Below are 20,757 nucleotides of genomic sequence, written 5' to 3'. Positions count from 1 at the left end.
TGAGATAATTTGACTAACTGATCAATATTTGTTTTATTGTTGAATTATTGAAAAAAGGAGTTAAATGACTTTTCATTGCTACGGAAAATGGGAGCTGTGTGCTGCAGACTTTTGCAGAGTGAGGATCTCACCTTATTTCTGCAGACCCACTAGACCTTTATTTAGAGCAATTTTCGCCCACTCAAAATGMAGAGACTTGCTGGATGCGCTCACCATATTGCGGGAATAAGAGAGCAGCAAGGCCGTACTGTGCTCAAGGACACTCGTCTGCTGCAGACTCCTGATTTATCTCCATCAGCAAGCCCATCCTGCGCTTTTGAGGAGATCTACGATGAATAAAGGAGATGCAAGCACACAAGTGAAACAGGTGGGATCTTCTGAGCTTGATTGGCAAAACTACAGTTCACTTGTATTCGTTTCTTTGTTTTTTATTTATTTAATTTAGTGGTGAAGGAGGAGTGTTTGGGGRTTTTTCCCCAGAAAGTTGTTGCAGACACTTGCCGATGGATGCATTTGCAGCCTGCAAGGACTTAGCCTTCATTCGCAGTAGGTTACGGTGGATTTTTGGCAGGAGCAGGTTGCAAGGTGGGGAAATAGTCTATATTAAAGAGCCACATCCTCCCTCAGAATGAGGGAATATGTTGGGGGGATTAGAGGAGTCTGTGGACACTGCATTCACTCAGAGACGACCTACTCCTCCTCTGCAGATGGCAATAGGGCATGACGAAGAAAGACCTCATTTGCCTCTTTCCCTTGTGACAGTGGGATGACTCTTTCTGGTCTTGCAATACCTTTGTGTTAGGGAGCCAAATGTTCTCCTCAGTTCAGCCAACGCAGTACATGCCCTGCCTTGCTTCAGATCTTGCACAAACCTGTGAACTCAACTGATCTGTGGGATCAGATTCCTTTTATTCCTCCAGAGGCATCACAGGGGAGCCAAAGCCCCATGATTTAAGCCCATTCTGCCAAAAAATGACAAGAAATTGGAACTCGGTCACAAAACGTTTCTGCAAAGCCATGTGCCTGGAATTTTCAATTATTTTATGTACCAAGTTCTCTGTTTCCCAGGCAGTACTTAGATGCATCCTTGCAGAAGCAAAGCTCCTTGGACCTCATCTGAGGCCAGTGGATGAAGGTATGATCACTGGCCCAGAAGACCCCGGACCTCTTCGCATGATTTTGGATGCATAGTAGAAAAGTGCGTACGTATATCTTCTAATCACTTCCACATCCCTGTCCATTAAAGAAAGGGCAATTTGACCCATTATATTTTAAATAATACCACAGCTATTAAAGCTTTGTTTAATCCCATAAAGTGAGTGAGTTTTTTCCTCATCAGAGAGTCCTTCTCAGCGTGTAAATGAAGCAACTCATTTGCTTTGTGTTCTGTAGAAGGAACAGTTTTTTTGGTGTGAAGTGAACAGCAATCCAGTTTAAACCTGACTCTCCCCTGCCAGAAACAAAATTAAAAGATGTATATTATTTCATAAGATTCTTTGATCACAACAGGAACCAGGTCTACAGCATGACTGACTTGAATTTGTGTTATTTTGCTATAGGAAGTATAGGAATACCTCTATGAGGGATATTCCTGGCACTTTATTGTCACTGTTTCCGGTACTAAATGTTGTTCTTTCAYGGCCTTTTTGTATTCCTCAGTATGAGCACTCAGGCTACTAAAAATAAATCTGTGTTATCAAGGAATAAAAATGGCTCAAGTATCCTGGGAGCTGTTTCTACCCAGAAAAGCATAAAGTTAGAAATCACCCTTTTTTGAGAYATTAGTATTTTTGCTATGATCCACTTTGGGGTGTGTACTTGGTGTGTACTTGTTGATCTCATTCTGACAGCAGCTGCAATTAAACTTTACAATTAATATAGTCTGAGAAAAAGATCATGACTATGTTTMTTCAAAGCCTGGTGATGGACAATAAAAGGGGAATATGAAGAAATAGTGTTTATATTTAATCCCTTTAGTCTGTACAATATCTTTCACTTTATGTCAGTACTGTGCAGGATTAGTGATTGCTATTTTATTTTGGCTACCTAATTCTGTTATCTGGTAACTATCACAGAACTGTAGGTATACCAGAGGAATTTTTGTCACTGACTCTGAGATGGCTTCATCCATGGCCTGGTGAAGTCAAAGCTCTTCTTTTGTCTGGCTCACACTTTCAGTGTAATGATGATAACAGCCTTCTGGAAAAAGAAAGCAGGGYAAAACTCGGAGCCCATCTCAGAGGACAGTCACTTAGACAAGAAGTCAATCATACTGCAAATCTATGAAATCATCCCATGCTGTAAATTAAAGTCCATGCTCATATTGCACACCTTGGTAGCATAGAGCAACATGGAAGAAGCTGTTTTCCTATTGTTTGAGTGCGTGTTTTTACACTGACTACAAATTCTAAAAGTATGTGAAAATCATGTAACTGGGTGGGGTGAAAGGGTTCAGGGAAGTGGGTCTGTGTGCAGTTTTCAGACCCTGGATATGGGAGAGTAGAGTTGGGCCTGACGTGGTATCACAGTGGCTTTGGTCCAATGTCAATAAGAACCTGTTGACTTAAGCCTCGAAGGAGGCTTAAGAACCTACGTTTCACTGAGCCTGCTGGCTCACGGTGATTGGTAACTACAAATGAAGGAGTTTAAGCCAAGTTATGATACTTTCTTCTAACACTGATACATTGATATTATTAAGACACAATCAGGAATATAGATTTCAAAATAATAGCAGCAGCACTGATGATTTTGTTTCTTTTTGTGAAGAACAGGCTTTTGCTGTAATGTTGATTTATGGGTTTTTGCTCACTTAGCTTTTTTTCCTAAAAGATTTACTAATGTCTCTGTCATCATTTCATTTCTTCTGAAAAAGCTTTGTTTTTGAAGAAGCTGCAGTATGTTAGATTAAAGTGCAAATACCCACTTGGAGGCCCTAACAAGTTCTGTGCCACTAAGAGCCTTTGATTTCTGCATTTAATTATGTCTCATTGGATTATAATAATCCTGTTCCTCCTTGTTTCTTGAACTCAGGTTTCCATACTTTTCTTGCACTTAATTAAAAATGCCTCCTTTGCTGCTAGACGGGTAGTGAAATTAAGGCTGACACATGAGGGAACTTTGCATCCGGAGGAATCATATTTTTAACCTCTAAAGCACTGCACCTCAGGGGCTCCTTGTGGGTGAACTTTTATTATAATATTGCAAAATCTGACAAGAAAGCGGTCCCATCTGCACTGCTGAAAGGGTAGGCGAGGTTCCCCAGTGACACGTCCCAGGTAGCATCTGCCTTCCAAAGCGCTTTCAAACCTTGCGCCGTACCTCATTTGACCTGCTTTGGCTCTTTAGAGTTGCAATTACAGATGTGCGTGAGAGCTCAGGAAATATTTGGAAGTTAGCACAAGCAGAGRAGCCCCCGAGACTGTGGTTCTTCTCATAAATGTAAATGCAATCTATTTCATATTGGTTAGTATAATAAAGTCAGTCAGTGAAGGTATGCAGTATGGGCATAATCAAAATATCTGAGAATTTTCTTATTCACAGCCCATGCCATAAGGTATAGATTATCTAGATTACCCTCTCTYTCTCTTTTTCTTTTTTCCTCCTGTCCCAGATCTGATTCAAAAACACTTTGGGCAAATTAGCCGTTGAAATTTTCAAATTTGTCTGGTTGACTTTTAGGTACCTCAAGGGTAAGCAGCTTWTCATGAATTTAGGATGCTTATGGCTGCTCACAGAAAAGTATGTATGTAGGCCTCCTGTTTTTCGGCTCTTCATTTTTGGTTTCTGAGGGTAAAAATATRTGCCTTTATAGCAGTTTCCATTCTTCCCTTATGTAAAGAAATACTCATCATAAGGCTAAAAAAAGAGGTAAATTATTCTGGAAATCTGCATTTGGAGACTTTTAGAGATYAAAAGAAACAATCTTGAATACTGTGTTAATTTCTAGCCAAATTCAGCCTAACTTCTTGGCAAAGCTCCTCCTTACCTTTTTTTTCCTTTTAATACCAGCATTATATGAATAGTGATGAGTTTATGTTTTTTACCACTTTTTCTCTGTGAAAACTGCTGCGTTTACAGAAACCAAACAAGCCGCACTTTATTCAGCGTGCTGGGAGGTGCCCCGGGGAGGAAGGCAAAACTGCTTGCTCTGCTCCTCAGATCGTTACTGGGCTTTGAGTAAAGCATGAAAACCGCTGCAAGGCTGAGAAAAATATGCGGACAAGTGAGAGCGCCGCTGCGTCCGAAGCAGCCCTGCGTTCCGGGGGAGGGAAGCAGCAAGCGGCAGCCGTCCTGATGAGCGCAGAATGCCTCGGGGGGCAAGAAAAATCGCCTTYTCAGGAACACTGGGCCAAATTCAGACATTGTGCAAATCCTTTGCAGTCAAGTTACAGCAAAGCAGAGTTTTGCCTGATGCCTAAACAGATTTAATGCTTTATGGGCAGTACTGATTATGACAGAAGCGTCATTGAATACTGGTGTGATGCTGTGAAAACTATGGCATTAAATGYAGGTGAACTTGGTAGGGTTATCCAATTTGCATGTCTTGTAAGGGCACCCTTTACTGTGTTTTTGTCCAGCTAATGCTCAATGTGCATGAGAAAAAGCCTGTGCATTTAAGAGAAAGATTTTGTTAATTTGTTTCTCAAACTCACAGTAAAATACTTGGAATCTTGTCTTCAGAAAAATAACAAGTCAAAACAGCACCACTAGTAGTGCAGGTSAAGTATTTTTGAACAAATTTTCAATGCATTTTTTCAGAGTTGTATTCTGGACAGCATTTTAGTATGTTTAGTCAATTATACAATTAAAACACGTTTCCTGCACTATTCACCAGCCCTCCCCCACCCCCCATGCTGCAGGGAAATAAAGCAAAGAAAATGTACTTTTGGTATTATATTATCATTGCATTTTTAGTTTGCAGCTGCTTTGAGGTCTRTGTCTAGCTTGTGTCTAGCTTGTTCTTTGGCAATTTTTTGTTGAGGCAGTTSACAAAACTCTTTAATATTCCAAGTGCATGCTCTTATTTTCAGTTCTAATCGTCTTATTTTCAGTTTTATTCCATTGAGCTATATTCAGCTGATTGGATTTTTTCTGTGGCCTATGACTCATTGAGCCATTCTRGCTTCTTGGGATCAGCTGAAGGATTTTAGGGCATTACATTCCTGAAGTGGTGATTTTGGATTTTCGAAATTAATGCAGCTTTTTCTTTTGATCTCCATTTTTTTCTCCTTAAAACTGAAGATCTAATCACTGTCCTCCTCCACCCCAGCTGGACCCATAGTTCTTTAGTCAGGATTTTCAGCAGGCTCCTCCAATGCATTTCTAACACAGTTCGACCACTGCATTAAAGTGATCTGATCATTACACTGGCAGTAATCTTTGTTCTAGAGGCTGAGAGAGAGTGGCCAAATTCTGGCGTTGTAATAGGATTACCCTTYTACACCCAGAATGATTCCCACTTCAGAGAAACATTTCTGAAATGAGATTTGGATTCCCACAGGCTTGGATTATTTTTGGAAGCTGATGAGTGATGGGGCGATTCGTCGAGCTAATTACAGAGAGGAATATGTAGTGCAGGTTTCACACTAGACAGGGTAAAGCTTGCAAGAAGTCTACAACAGATAAAACTTTTGCAGGCTGTCAGAATGGTCGATACCTCCAAGGCTGTCCCATCTGCTGTCCCCTGCTTGTCTCCAGCTCTGCAGTCTTTGGACGTGACGATCTCCGAGGTGCTCCTACAGCTGTGGAAATCCTGGGTGAAATTCTTTCCCCGTGGTTTTATTTCCAAGCAGCTGGCTCATGTCAGAAATCAGCTCCCTCTTTATACACTCCTGAAGCGTCTGCTAATATGGGCTATTCAGAAATGGTGATCACTCCTCTGATCTAGTTCCTGCAAAAAGTCCCTCTTATAATGGGGCATCTAATTTGACAGCTGCTAAATGCCTTTTTCTGGGGACTTGCATTTCATGCTGCTGCCAGTTCTCTCCTCTACTATCACCTGCAAAAATAATGTGTTGCACTCGCCTCTGGAAAATTAGACACACACACACACACACACACACACACACACACAAAAGATTAATAAAGTTCCCCAAAAGCTGTTTGCTCTTAGGATAACCTTGAATATTTAATTTGGGAATATCAGGTCTGTAAGCTGACTTTGGGGTGGCAACTGTGGGGCTTGATTTTGCATAGATGGTGTGAGTTGTCGTGGCAGTCAGGCTACTGTGGAGAAGATTTCTGTACCCAGTCCCTCCAAACTGTAGCATTTCCTTCACTTATTTATTATCTAAGGGGGTTGGTATCTGCTGCAGAACTCAACTTGTCTTTCACTGGTGAAACAATAAAGCTATCAAATGCTACATTACACAGATAACTAAACAACAGGCGGCACGTGACAAGGGCAGCAAAAATGAAATGGAATTATCTCTGTGCAAACAAATAATTTTAAATCAGCACTAACCTTTGTAATTGGACGTGCAAGAGCAGAAAACATTGCTGGAAGAAAACTGAAAACAGGTATACTCRGAGTTACACATTATGAACACAGTTTTATTGCAGAATTATTTATTACAGAATTTTATAACATCTTCATTGTGTCACTGTTATATAAGTGTCCAGAATTCTCTTTGCTCAATGAGTAAAATAAAAATGTGCTTAATGTGTCAGGATTAAATAGGTCCATGGGAAAGACAAGTCTGCAAAAGGGTATTTCTACTTTAGTGCTCAGTATTTTGTCAATGATGTCTTATAAAAGACACGGAATTACAGAGTAAAGAATAGACTTTTGGTAAATGCTTAATTCTGCRGAGTGCTATTTCTGAAGAAGGACAAAAATCAGTTTATCATTGACAAAGGAACGAGGTAATGGCTGCCATGAGAATAGTAGGGACAGGTCCATGTGCAATGGGGTTGTCCAAGAAAAACGAAGATCTCTGTGATCTGACCATCCGTGACTGTGACAAAGTCTCGTTCAGAGCATTTTTCTGATTTATGTTTCTGTTTTAAGCTTGTTTATAAAAAAACCCCTAATCAACAATGACAGCAGGGCATGAAACCAAAGGCGATGAGATAGCAGCCGTAGCCCTGCCCCTTCCCTCCCGTTTCCGTAAAGGCACCTTCGGTGCAGTACCACCGCTGTGCGCTGGAGATACCCCRGCCGGTGTTGCCTTTCGAGCCGGTCTGGGCTGAGAACGAGTCCGTTTTGGTGTTCAAGGCATAGGTGCTGCTGTGCCTCTGGTTTTGGTGGTGGTAGCCATGGCTCCCGGGTTTGTGTGAGGATGGGTTCGTGTCCCATCCTCTTTTTCTGGTGGGATTGCTGCTTGGTTCCTCCTGCAGGCCCAGGGAGGGCTGGGGCTATCGAGCACACCGTTACCGCTTCCCGGGCACGTGCCCGCTCTGTGCCCGCTCTGTGCTCAGGGCATTCCTGTTGTGAAATCTGAACTCATACCTCCACTGAGGCATCGACTGCGCATCCAGCACTTCACAAAAACGGGACTTTACGTCAGTTATTGAGGTGGTTCATTCATTTCAGACATTGTCTGTTGTCAGACAGTCCACTTAGTTGCCTTATTAGTAGCTGACTCCATTACAAAAATGTGCTGAGACTCAAGAAAAAGTACTTGAGGCTTATGAAACTATAGATCCATGCTGAAAAAAAAATCTGCAGCACTACAGAAATGATGATTTAGGATCTGCACTAAAATATTCAGCTGCTGAGCAGGCTCCCATGGTCATAAAAAGTCTCCATTGTACAGATGTTTTTCATGTCAGAGCAGAAGACTGCTGAAGGATGTCACCAGAATAAAACATACCTGTCAAAATTGTGACCTTTATCTCAGCTTGCCCCATGTGAAAAAAAAATTTGCTCCCTGTGAAGTGGCTTCAGAAAATCCTCACTACAACGTGGTCTGTGTTACAGCACTTACACTATTGCTATACGCCCACAGTGATCCAGGCAAATCCCAAAATATTTCTTCTTCAGTCAAACCTTCTAGCATTGAGGGAAAGGGAAAAGATGGCTTCTTGACTGTGCGTCTCACCTTCGGAAAAATGAGTTTAAGGGTTACACTAAGTATTAGAAACTTGTCCATTGTGCTTGTTCCAGCTGCTTTGGATTGACTCACTRTATCTTCCTAAGCTGGCAACGTTTTCATGTTGAGGTATTGGGTCATATCTCTTAAGGAGATTGAAGGGAATTAAGTCTCCAGGCTCAACTCAGTTCTCCTCCGAGCAGCTGACAAATTGTAGTATGTTCTGCATGGTAGTTACTGGCAATAGCTGAAGTCTGCTGAGGATGAACTGGGATCCATAAAAATGTTCTTCCCACTTAAGATGGCAATTTATATTTTAACTGCAGCCCCCAACTTAATGCTGGCAGTTTTATACATGGAACCGTTCAGCTCTGTCTTGCTTTATACCCGAGTAGCTTCACTGAATTGATATGGGGCATCTGAACTATGGAGAAAGTGTAGAAGAAACAAGAGAAAAGCTAGCAGCATCAAAGAAAGCCCCAGCATGTTCCTCCTACAGGTTGCCTTAATTAACTAGGACATTGAAAAGTAATTAAAGTGTATCATCTAGTTTATGAAATGAAAAATGATGCTTACTTCTGGGCAATTTGCATTTTTTATCTATCAGGGCTAGGAGTGCGTCAACTTAGAACAGAAAAATTCAATTCGTATTGAAATTTACAGGTAAAATAATAGATTTTGAGGGTAAAAGGTAGCCCCAAGGAGAGTGGATAGGCAGGAAGAAACAGAGTGGAAGCAGACTACAGTATAACAAGGAAGACAGCATTTTAGGAGGAGAAGAAACATCAAATATTTAAGGATATTTTCTCATTAAAACTGAAGTTCATAAACATCATAAATCTAAATAATAAACAAATATAAGCTAAGATTATTTCAATACAAGTTTTTATTTTCCCATATAAAAAGCCTTTGCTTCTGTTTATGTTGATTTTTATTGCCAGGTGCACTCCCGAAATCTCGTGCAGCAGTGGACAGTTACACTCGGTTAACTCTCGGAGACTGGGGAGGCTTTTAGTCTCGTTCCCAATCCTTGCTCCTGCAGAGCAGGTCAGAGGCCCCAGTTCCTCTTCCGCAGAAGGGAATCCCAGTCCAGCGCACGGATTTAGATGTCAGCGTTACACAGCTGCCCCAGTGGCACTTGCATCTGGGTGCCTTACGGGGAGCGTGCATTTAATAACACCGATGTAGTCTGGTGTATATATTTTGAGCACTAAATATAGGGCTTCTGAAACCACGGTTTTGCTGCATGCAGTTTTACACACGCCTTGGGAGACTGGACGGCACGTTCCCTACCTAGAAGTGAACCTAGAGAACGAGTTTGGCTCTGCGTCCAGATCCGAACCTCTCTCCGGGCTGTGTATTGCACGGCGAATTTCACTCCACTGTTCTGCTTTTCTGCAGTCATGATGGTCATGATGGGGTAACTGGAAGGTGAATTTTGTTTTTAAAAGCAAGATTGCTTATGAAATTTTAAATACTTCACGTTGCAGAACAATTTTTCTTTGCTTACTTAGTGTGATAACATAAAGCTCTGCAGGAAGATGTGCCATAACTACAATGTCATTAAATAACATTTTCCATTGGTGGGTTTATTCTCTCCTTCTCTCCTTCAAGAGACTAATTGTCAAGGATGTCGATGGGAATTGCCTACCTTCCGAGGGGATGCAGGGTAACGCTGAGTTGATTCCCTGCCCCGGGCAAACACACGGAGGCAAAAACATTAATGAAGAACTCTTATAAACAAATGTAAATACCTTCCTCGCAGTAAATTCTGTAAGAACTCACCCTCTCATGTATTCAGCGCTTTCTCATAATTCAGATCAGACTGTGAAGGAAAGTTAAATTACCCAAAGGGGAATGTGGCTTACAGATAAGTTCTGCAAGACAGCAGAGCAGATGCTAGAGTCGGAAAAGTAACAAGTACAAAGTCGGCCGAATGGCGTGCAATTATCTCCCAATTGCAAAGTGTGTTTTCCAATACCCACAGCATTTTACGGAATCGCAAGTTGGACAGATTAAGGAATCCCACTCCACCCACTGCTGACCTTCCTCTCGCTGAAAATAACCTCTGGAAAGCAAAAAAGTAGGATAATTGTAACTACCAGCTCATAAAGCTAGCTGACCTCCTGTGAAGAAAACGGATTCGTATATTAACATGTCACATGCCTATTCAGGAGAAATGCGAATAGTATAAAATTATTCCATGTTTGATTAGACTTAGCTGTATCCGGAAAAATGGCTTAGTTCACCAGAAGTGGAAGATATGGGTTTATTTAGATATTTTATTTATTTATTTATTTATTTGCCAGCTAGCAGCTGCAGCTGACTGAAATGCAAATACCAATCTGTTCTCCCTAGGCAATTTTTAATTCTTCATGAAAGTAAATTGGAGTATAAATTACATTTAGAATTCATATCCGTAATTCTGTAAATCAATTTCTAACTGAAATTTGGATATTTACATACACAAAAAAGTGGTCTTCCTCTCCTCTCAAGGGCTGTGTATATTAAGAGCCCTTTTCACAAAAGAATGAACCCAGAACTTTATTTAGGCCTTCTATGTTTCTGTTTTTTGGGGGCAGGAATCATCTGATTCCAGGAACTAAAAGGGAAAAAGAAACCTTAATAAATTTAATACAAACCATAAATTTGCAAAAGATCTCTTCTATGCTTTTACTAAATAAGACTCCAGCAGGAAACCCAGCTAAGCCTGGAAAGATTTCTGTTTTAGGTAACCTAAGTGTTACTGAGGTTTACTGACAGTTTTCAGCCACGATGCCCATATATTACTTTCTCATCTAGGGAATACGAAGGAAAAAAGAGAGATGGCCAAGGACAGACATCTGTGAGTAACACAAAATACTGGTTATATTTTTCCATTAATTTATTCATTTAGATTCTTAATTTCTTCATTTAGATTTATAAGGGCATTTGGGATCCAAGGAAGCAGACAGGCAAATGTCTGTGAGGGCCTTTGAAAGTATGTAACAGCCTGACTCGGTTAATAACAAATAATTGCCATAGAAAGCCAATAGCTTTTTGGTATCTTAGGGCCTACAGGTCATTTTTGAAAAAGAAACTTTTAATCTTAAATATTTTGAAAACTTTACCTAGCATGTCTCCCTTGTCTGAAAGCATCAGGCAGCTCCGGAAAGACGCCAACACTGGTATTAAGATGTCTATAATGTCATTTCTAATTTGCTTAACTCTAAAAGCCCTAGTGAGGCTTATATTAAGAATTCTTGGCTCTGGTTTGATTTAACCTCATTCTGACATAGGTCTGTAAAGCAAACGAACATTTTATAATAAAAAAGAGAAGAAGTATTATGAAATTTYAGGGGGAAAAACATCGGCGTCTGGTAATTCTGAGTGCATGACTGGAAACACCTTCCGGGCCACTTGCGCCGGCTGCGGTCGGGCCCTTCGGAGGGCCCCCAAGGCGAGCGGAGGAGGAGCSTGCTGCGAGAACCAGCGCGGGAGCTTGCACGGGGCTGTCGTCTCCGGCGCGCATCGCGCCGGCCGGCCCGCGTTGGCGCCCTCCGGGCCGGAGCCGTGGGACGGGGCCCTCCGGGCGAGGACGGGGCCAGCCCCGCGGCCAGCCCTCACGCGGCGGGCGCCCCGCGTCCCCGAGGCGACGCGCGGAAGAGCGGCCGCGGCGGGCGGCGCCGTGCCGGAGCAGAGCCGGAATACGCGGCAGAGGTTACCGAAGAGCGGCTGTCGGCTCCGGGAAGGAGGGGGAGAATTTGAGGCAACATGAAAAGCTCTCCGCGTGATACACCGTCAGAAGTGTTTATTCTGCGGGAATGAGAAGAACCACGGGTAAGGTGTACGCACAGCAATTACTTAAAACAGTTTCACCAAATACAGACTTCGACCTTCCTCACCRCCCCCCAACAAAAACACTTGGAGTGATCAAAATTTATGTTGATTCTTTTTTTCCTGGACACCAACTATTTGCTCAGCCGGATTGACTGTCATCGCAGCAGGGAAAAAAAAAAAAAAGCTTGGGCAAGACAGTTAAGTTTCCCCCACGTCTCAGATCTATCAAGAGGATATCTTTTTGTTTTGAAATACTACAGAAATAATACTAAGTCTYATAAAAGTAATCCAGTCACTGGAACATTTAACACTTCAGAATCTGTGTTGCTTGAAAATCCTTATTTATTTTTTGGTAGCTTTTCTAGATAGGATAGTGATGGAAAAATCAAATCCATAGACAGGTCCACACCTTTGCAGTCTCACTAAAAAGATGAACTGGAAGGAAAAAAGAGAAAGACAATATAAGAAATTCTTTTCTTATGGGAAAATTCCTATTCTGAGAACATATTACTTAAAAAAATAATCTCCCAAGTAATTAGTCCTGATAAAAATTAGTATGTCCACCCTCATTAGTTCAGACACCTCTGTATATATCTAAGACTGAGTTTCATGATCTGATACTGGTGAGAATGTATTTAGGCAGTTGTGTGAGATGTCAGCTCTTCGTGAAAGAGCGGCACACTGGTGAGAAATAGAGGGCACTGTAATCTCAGAGCCAAAATGGCAAAGCYAAATTACTTGTGCGAACAGAGCTTCTCTGGCACCAATGGTGAACTTCATCTTACTTAACTAGAATAAAGTTAGACACTTAGTCTCAGCTGATTTATATACCTATGTTGTACCTATTTTGCACAGCTGTCACATGCTTATACACCTATTAGAAATCAATTTAAAACCTATTATAAACATCATTTGCTATGGATGGAACCTAGATGACCAGGTTGGACTTCACAGCTAACTTTAAGGTGGCCCAGCTTAGGTGAAATGAACAGCCTGCACCCAATTTATTCTCTGCTGATACTTCTGCAGATGAATAATGTTCCTYAGCCTAAGAGGCTGCCAGCTGCGCACTTTGCAGATGCACTGTGGTGGCTCAAAATTTAACACAAGTAAGAAGGAAGTGGAGGAGGGGGAAATAAGAGGGAAAATAAGAGACAGCCTTTGTTTTATATTCAGGGCATGTCCCCACTCTCTTATTATCACATCAGAAAGTCTGGMCCCATCAGTGCTTTCATTACGCAACAATTTCCTCCCCCAAGAATTTATAATTCTGCCATTTTAATTTGTTTTGGGGACACTTGGCAGTCTAATTCCATATCAGACAGAAAATTTGTTTTATCAAAAACCATCTATAAGCAGTTAATCCGGCAACTTTATTTTAGACCTTGAGAGGTCAATACATAATTTAGAAGTTTTCAGATTCCATTCTGATTGCTTCTCGCCCACAGACAACCTCACTTATATAAACTTGGTTTTCTGACTGCTGATGTCCTACTTTAATCAGCAAAACTGCTGCCAGAGACCCTGACACTTGTGTCAGCCCATACTATATCCTATTTCCTATAGCCAGTGATACAGGAAAATGGRGCAGACAGAGATCCCTGCAGTAAGCTGAGATCAAAGCTGGTGCAACCCCACGAAGTGTTTGAGGTGGGGGGGACTATTTGCAAGTGATCACAGTGAACCCGCACAGGCAGCAGCTCTAACCATGGCACAGCAGCTACCGGGAGAGAGGGGAAGAATCAAAGGCAACTCAGTAACAGAAATCAAACTAGGGATGGATTTCAAATATGGATACGGCTATGTGAARTTTGAACCTCATGAATTGTGCTTTATTGAAACCAGCTCCTTGGAGTCCCAAAATTAGTAGGAAGGTGCCAAAATTAATAGGAAAATCCCCACTGGTCTCAGTGGGCCGTAGGCCAGGTCTGTACTGCGATGGTACTATTTCAAATCTACACTGGAATAAGTATTTCSAGGAGAATGGGAGCAAACTGCAGCTGCAGCCCTGCAGGCCTTCCCTGTGTAAAACTCCTATTGATTTACAGCTTTTTCCACATGGAMGTATTATAGAGATGAATCCTGTAGCTTCTGAATAGGAAAGAAGGCCCATCATTATCTTTCACAGTTACAGCCCCCTTGCCATGAATAAATGTTTTATTTTTATTGCATTTGTTTTGTTGGTCTTTAAGAGTCCCAACAATTACACGGTCAGGGATATCAGAGGCATAAAAGAAATYGAGATCATTTGCAACTAGTTCACAAAGGCTCTTCTGTAATATGCTGCTCTGGAGAAAGTCTGTGTTGATGGGTCCTATTAGAAGTGGAAAGAATGAAACTTTGAAATGCTGTTATTTCATCTTTATATGACACATAATGAAGTCACTTCAAATGTCATTTTTCAATGGAACACGAGATCTCCCGGTAAAGTGATGCCCATTCAAACTGAAAAAATAGCAATGAGCTACAAAAACTCTCCACTGTATTTTAAGGGCATAATGCTATTACAGAAATCAGATTTGAAAAGACTTAATTCTTTCTTTTCTAAATGAAAGAAAGAATTTGCCAGATACACATGAAATTCCTTTTATTTGGCATTTAGATTGTCCTGGTTCATTTTGAAGTTCTCCCTGCATCCCCCCAAGATAAAAACTAGAAAATTGCTTTAAGAGAACAAAACAAAATCCTACTTTTCTCTTAGACCCTCCCAGTCCCCTCTCATCCTCAGCAGCATAGCTATCAGGTGAAATTCCAGGGCTCCATTTTAGCTCATCTCATTTTGGACTTCTACAGTTGAGCTCTACCTCTCAGCTAGTCGTCTAGTTTCCTTTTGCAATGAATGGAGAGAAAAAGGCAAGATTAATGTCACTTGTTTGAGAACTCTACTTTAGGATGAGATGAATTTTATCCTACAAGTGCTATTTCTCTCCATCAGCTATAAAATAAAGACTAAATACACAGTTCAGAGGCAGATGTCTCACTTAAGTGAGATGAATCCCATTAAAACATTTACAGGAGACTGTGAAACTGGGCAACACTGTCCTTCTGATACTCTTTTATAATTYTGTGTTTCCTGTGTACACATCCTAATTTTTCTGATTTGCATTTGTTTCCTAAACATGATTTACAGTTCATTAACATCTCCCAGGGTTTCAGGATCGGAGTAAGCCAGGCTGGCTTACACCGTGGTTTTGGCTTTAAGCCTTTAGCCAGTGCCTACTGGGCTGCAATGCCAAATGCCAGCAGACAAYGTGGTGCAGCATGGGCAGCAATACACGCTGCCGCTACTGTGGTGACTGGGAGGAACGACTTGGCAGCACAGATATTTGCCCTTGTGCCTTTCCCTTCCCTGCCTTGGTCTTGCAGAAGGTGTGAGAGCTGGACGATGAAGACAAGAGCAGGGAATCRGTGCTGGTTGCACCTCCACCTCTTCTCCATGCAACCTCTTCTCCATGGACTACTTATATGGGACCAGGAGGGGCAGTACTGGATCCTAAGTGGAACGGGGTCATCACATTCGACAGGGCAGTGGACAGGTTACCTGAAGGGCTGGGGAAGCGGTAAAGGCTGGGTGAAAGAAAACACTCTGGCAGGCAGGCATGGGGAGAGGACACTCTAGGGGGAGATGTGACAAGCCAGGTGGCACCAGCATATCTTTGGGAAGCAGCTGACTCATCAGTTCAAACTAAAAAGGCTGTATTTTTGATGTATGTGCTTTTTTCCCCTTTACTGTTTGCATGAGCAGTCACAGGACTGAACTAGATTTAAAAGCATAAACCTGTCCTTGCTAAAAGACCAAATCCAGTTAACTTRGAAGCTGCAACAGAGTAATAAATATTTAAATGGTCTATGCACAAAAGATAGGGGAATGGCATCATGTGCACACTTAAGAATATGCTCTCTTAAACACATGTGTGTGCACACTCATGCTTTCCCACAACTTAGGAAATGCRAATTCCCTAAAAAATTGCAAAGTCAGAAACCGGCACAGGTTCCTCTCCAGAGGTAACTCAGACTCATAATTTCCAAGCTAGTATCATGATCTTGGTGGACAGCCTCATGATGTAGGAGTTTAAAATCCTTGGGCAGCTGAGATAGACATCTACATGTATAAACTGGATTGAGGCCTAAATTAATTCATTCAGGTGTCCTTTARTATCACAGTCCATGGTATACACTAACTTGTGCTGTCCCAAGAAAAGGTTCTGACTAGCCAGAATTTATGGTGCAACCTCAACGCTCCTTTCTCTCTCCTGGGGTAAGACGTGAGGCTCAAATTCGCGGAGCGGGGAAGCTCAAAACCTTTATACTGCCTGACTAGGAACTAGGGCAGGAAACTTTACAAACTGAAACTTACTCAATCTTGTGCTATATAAAGAGCATGTAGAAAAGCTTTGACTGCTTTTGTTTCCTCAAAAAAAGTGCTGTAAGATTAAAGTGCCTAAATGGATTTTGTTCACTGGCTTAATTTTCCCAGTAAATTTCTGCCCAGCTGTGTCAGCCCTACCCACAGAGACATGAAAAAAGAGCACAGTCCATAGTATCACATTTTTGGTAATCAATACTTTTCATTTACCTATGGGCATATAAAGCAGATACATAAAAATAAGTGTATGTCTGAACTAGATATACAATATGYAGATGTACCAGCATAAAAATAAATACATCATATGTGTACGTGATTTATAGTTAATATGCTTGTCTTTTCAACTCCATTAAAGTCTATGGAAAGAAACTTCTTCAGTAGGCTGTATAGGTTCTCCAAAACTTTAGCAAATGCCTTTGGCCATTAAAGTCTTTTAAAAGTTTATTCTGAAATGGCTTTAAGACCAACACCTTGAATGACTAACCCAATCTCTTATTTTGAAGGCTTCAGAGTGAAAACACTGCTTTCAGGACAGAAACAAAAGCATCAATATTATTGTCAGTACACTGCTCTAATGACCTGCTTAGATTTTTTAATGGTTTTGGTAATGTTATAATGAGTCCTGTGGTGTTATGACAAACTATTTAATATGATTTCACATCTCAAAGCTCTGCCACAGGTGCTGCTGAAACCCAGCAGAAAACACTATCAAGGTGGCAAAGTGGCCAAGCAAAAATGACAGTCAATGGGTTTCCCTGAGAGCTTGAAGATCTAGGAGAGCCACCTCACTGCATTTCTCCTCAGCTGCCCACACAGCTCCAATAAACCAGCATTCAACTTGTTGTGAAGGAAAAAAAAGTAACAGAAGAAAGAGAAAAGTCTATGTATGCATCAGTTACTACAGGAATTCCTCCGAAGTAGGTTTGGCAAGAATTCAGCCCATTTCAGGCTGTTAATTCTTTAAAGAAAGCAATGATAATAAATTAACATTACATACACTATAATAATTAGGGACCCTGACTGCAAAGTGCTGAATGTCACCCTGCAAAATGATAAGTGCCTGATTTCTCACCTTGTAGGGYTGGGGGAAACACTTGCAAAACCAAGTAAGAGAAAACCAAACTAATGACCGACCTCATAATCCAAGGAGAGATGTTTCCATCCTTTGCTTGTGTCCTGACAGACTGTAATTTGTCATATACACTGAAGTCTATCAGTCCTACACACAGTTTCTGGTACTTTCTGGTAAACAGAGGGACTAGACTATGCACGAATCCCAGTCTGGATAAAGAATAATGCCACATAGCTCCATATTATTTCCTGGAAGCTGACAAAAAGGGTTGATGCTAATAACTGTCAGCGCGTGCATATAAACAGTTTTTAGGTTTTTCTTAAATTCTTTTTTATAGAAAGAGCGTTATTCATGAGGTCCTCTACTGACAATCACAAGTGAGTCGGAGAAGCAAGGGGCTTTATGGTGAGGGAAATCGTCCTTAGAGACTTTGGTCCTCTGAAGGTCAGTGCTATCTCACTTTCTGCAGCTCCTGTCTCAGCCACGATGGCAGGGGTTGTCCCAGTCTGTGCAGCAGTTTGGACAGTTCCACGTTGTGGTCTCGGTAGTAGCTTGATAGAAAAGCTCGAGACTGAGAGTGATGAAAAAATAAAAACGATCAGGCAATCAAAGCCAGTTCACACTAGGTTTTGGCATCTGCTTGTATCAGATGGCTACGAGAAAACAGCCTGCCCCCTTACCACTTAGGAGCTGGGCACTGCTCCTACAGAGAGGCTGTCTTAAAGGGTAATTAATCTCATATCATTCTAAGCTCGTTAAAAGCTTCCAGTTTTAAAAATTATCAAGCTAGTGAAAATAAAAATAAATGTGTTTACTTCAGAAGTCAAATACAATAGTCAATATTCCCGTACTCAACTTATCTTAAATCTCTGGAAAATCTTTACCTCTTGATCCATTGGTGGGTATTTTCGACCTTTGCTTTTTCCCAGGCACTTTGTTTTCCCTCCTTCCAGTAATTGGCACCAAAAGCCTTTTTGAGGGTCAAACCTATAAAGGATTATATTTTAAGAAAGTCTAACTCTAGAAAAATYTTCAAGCTACTAAAAAATCAGTGTTAGCCAACAATTTTTGTCACATACGTGTCTTGGTAACTGAGATCCTGAAACTAAGTGGGAAATARCTTTCCTCTCCTACGAAAGCTTTGCAGATTTAATATTTTCCATAAATTTACTTGCAAAGGACTCAAGGCAACATGTTTTTCACATGGTCTTTACCTATACTAGCTACTTTGTTATTGTACAAGTCCAGGATACAGGACACCACGTTTCAAGCGCTGATTTATTCAGTGCTGGTCAAGGTCCTGAACTTCAGTCTCCAGGATCTGACACGGTTCAGTTCCAGACTGTCATTCATATTTTGTTGTCCGCTTTTGACCAGAGATTTCATCCTTGTCAAACTGCACCATGCATCCCTGCAGAATGTTTAAGTTTTGATTCACTGATGTTTGAACGATGAAAATTTTGTTGGAAAATTACTGATCAGCTATTTTTGTGGACTTACAAGCACTGTATTCTCAAGAATATAAGCTGTGCTTAAGGAAAGCAACAGAAGATGATATTATTGCAGGTCAGTACTGTTAATTGGAAAAATGTTTAAAAGGACAAGCTGATCTCTTTGCTGACTTCAAAAGACAGATTCAGGCCTTCAGTATACATTTATGGAGAAGTGTGTTACTGTTGTATGACTATGAAAMCATGAGAAATGTAATACTGAAATGRTTTATGTTGATTTTTGAGTGAAATAAGCAGTATTTAGGTCTTCTGAAAGAACTTCTGGTTRTTTGTTGATAAGCTAACTGCACCTGAGAAGCTGGTTGCTCCATATCATTAGCTCTAAATCTCATTTTCATTCCAAAGAAGGCATTCTAGCATAAACAGTGTCTAAGCAATCCTAGCAGAAATACACAATTTTATTTTGATGTCTAAAATTCAAAGATACAGGAATTTCAGATTGAGGCATTAAAACTCATACTCACTAAGGAATGCACGATGTGAAGTGTTAAATTTTGAATTTATTGCTATGGGACTTGCAGCACGCATAAAACATTGAAAAGGTTTGCATTTCTGCTGTTCAACAGATGTTTAAAAAGGATGAGGTATAATTGGCTGGAACATAGAGTTAATTATTTGCAGACCACTTTTTGCCCTGGGTCTCTCCATGTGACACCAGTGTACCTGCAATTTGCTGCTGTACATACGTGAACTAATTTCTGAGGAAGGGTGAACCTTCTTCACATTTTCATGGCCAGTCTACTATTGCAGGYCTAGCCCTTCTTTCCTAAATTGTCCCAGTAGCAGTATCAATTAAGAATAAATAAATCATTATTAAATGGATATATTCATGGTAGATTCATTTCTACCTTGGCCTTCTCAATCTGCTTACTGCATAGTGAAGTACTTCWGCTGGCTTGCACTAATTTCCCAGGAGAAGCAGCAATATAGCAGGCTGTGCAAAGGGAAAACTGAGAAACTATGCCCCCCCCCCAAATATTTCTATCTCAGAATGAGTATACTGAACATTATTAAGAGAATATGTGAATTCAGATAGGGGAAAAGAAGGTAAGACAACTCAGGCTGAGTTCAACCAATTTTGTTCAGTATTAAAGAAATCTCAGGACTTCTGAAAATGCATTTGGGTGCAATAGAAATACTTAAAATATTTAAAAATAGTTTCAGCCTTATAGTAAAAGGTTTTTTAAAGCAGTCGGCAGAAACGATTCCTCTCATCCTGGTTATGTTCTCTTTCCCCTGGCCAAYGCAAGCAGCTTCTTGGCGTTCCTTTTTCAGTACGGGCTTATTTCACYACGTACTCACAAGCTAGGGGAAGACCATCACTGCAAACGAAGCACAGGTGGGGAGCTGAGTTACAAGGAAAGTACGGGACTTCCCTCTGGGTTACTGAGTAAGGCTGTGGGAGGCGACGGATCGAACCTGGACATTGTGGATGCAGTCCCCAACCTTATGAAGCATCAGTGAGAAACGTTACAGGTGAGGGATGCATCTGCAAGGGCATAAAGGACGTTTCTGAGACCTGTTGGGACCCAAATGCGGACAGCAGCACTCCTCCAGAACGAAAGCGCTCGCCCGGTCTGTGGCAGGGATTATCTCCTCGGGGCCTTGGAAGTGCTCCTCGGCATTGCCGGCTCCGAGCCCCCTGCGAGCTGGCACATCGGGTGCAGCCCAGCTTCCCCCCAAGCAGGTCAGATGTTAGTTAGTGAGCCTGGTCGCATCTGGSGTGGTCTGGGCAGGCTCGTAATGGCCTCGCTGCAACTCCGTGCCTGACAGGGAAGAAGAGCTCCGAAACGCAGACCACCCAGGCCAAATCCCGTTTGTAACAGGCCTCGTTTTTAGCTGCACTCCTTCAAGTAAAAAAAAAAAAAAAAAAACCGTTTGTAACAGGCCTCGTTTTTAGCTGCACTCCTTCAAGTAAAAAAAAAAAAAAAAAACAGTGAATTTTGCCCTGCATTT

The 20,757-nt window shown here is 41.4% G+C and overlaps 1 protein-coding gene across 1 annotated transcript in view; it reads right to left on the bottom strand.

The window, feature by feature from the left end:
• Positions 1–17,343: 17,343 nt before the first annotated feature.
• NDST4 (N-deacetylase and N-sulfotransferase 4) overlaps positions 17,344–20,757 on the bottom strand; it is a 101,967-nt gene continuing 98,553 nt past the window's right edge. Inside the window, exons 14-15 of the mRNA XM_085309064.1 lie at positions 18,175–18,277; positions 17,344–17,861 (exon numbers count right to left, since the gene is read on the bottom strand). Of these exons, the coding sequence (XP_085165190.1) occupies positions 17,742–17,861; positions 18,175–18,277 (223 nt within the window). The 3' untranslated portion in view covers positions 17,344–17,741. The remainder of the gene's footprint in view (positions 17,862–18,174; positions 18,278–20,757) is intronic.

The sequence above is a fragment of the Rhea americana genome, unplaced genomic scaffold (genome assembly GCF_003343005.1).
Source record: "Rhea americana isolate MKP2758 unplaced genomic scaffold, rheAme1 scaffold_106, whole genome shotgun sequence".
NCBI classification, from domain to species: Eukaryota; Metazoa; Chordata; class Aves; order Rheiformes; family Rheidae; genus Rhea; species Rhea americana.
The sequence above is the reverse complement of the archived record's forward strand: the minus strand, read 5'-3'. Positions and strand labels throughout refer to the sequence as shown.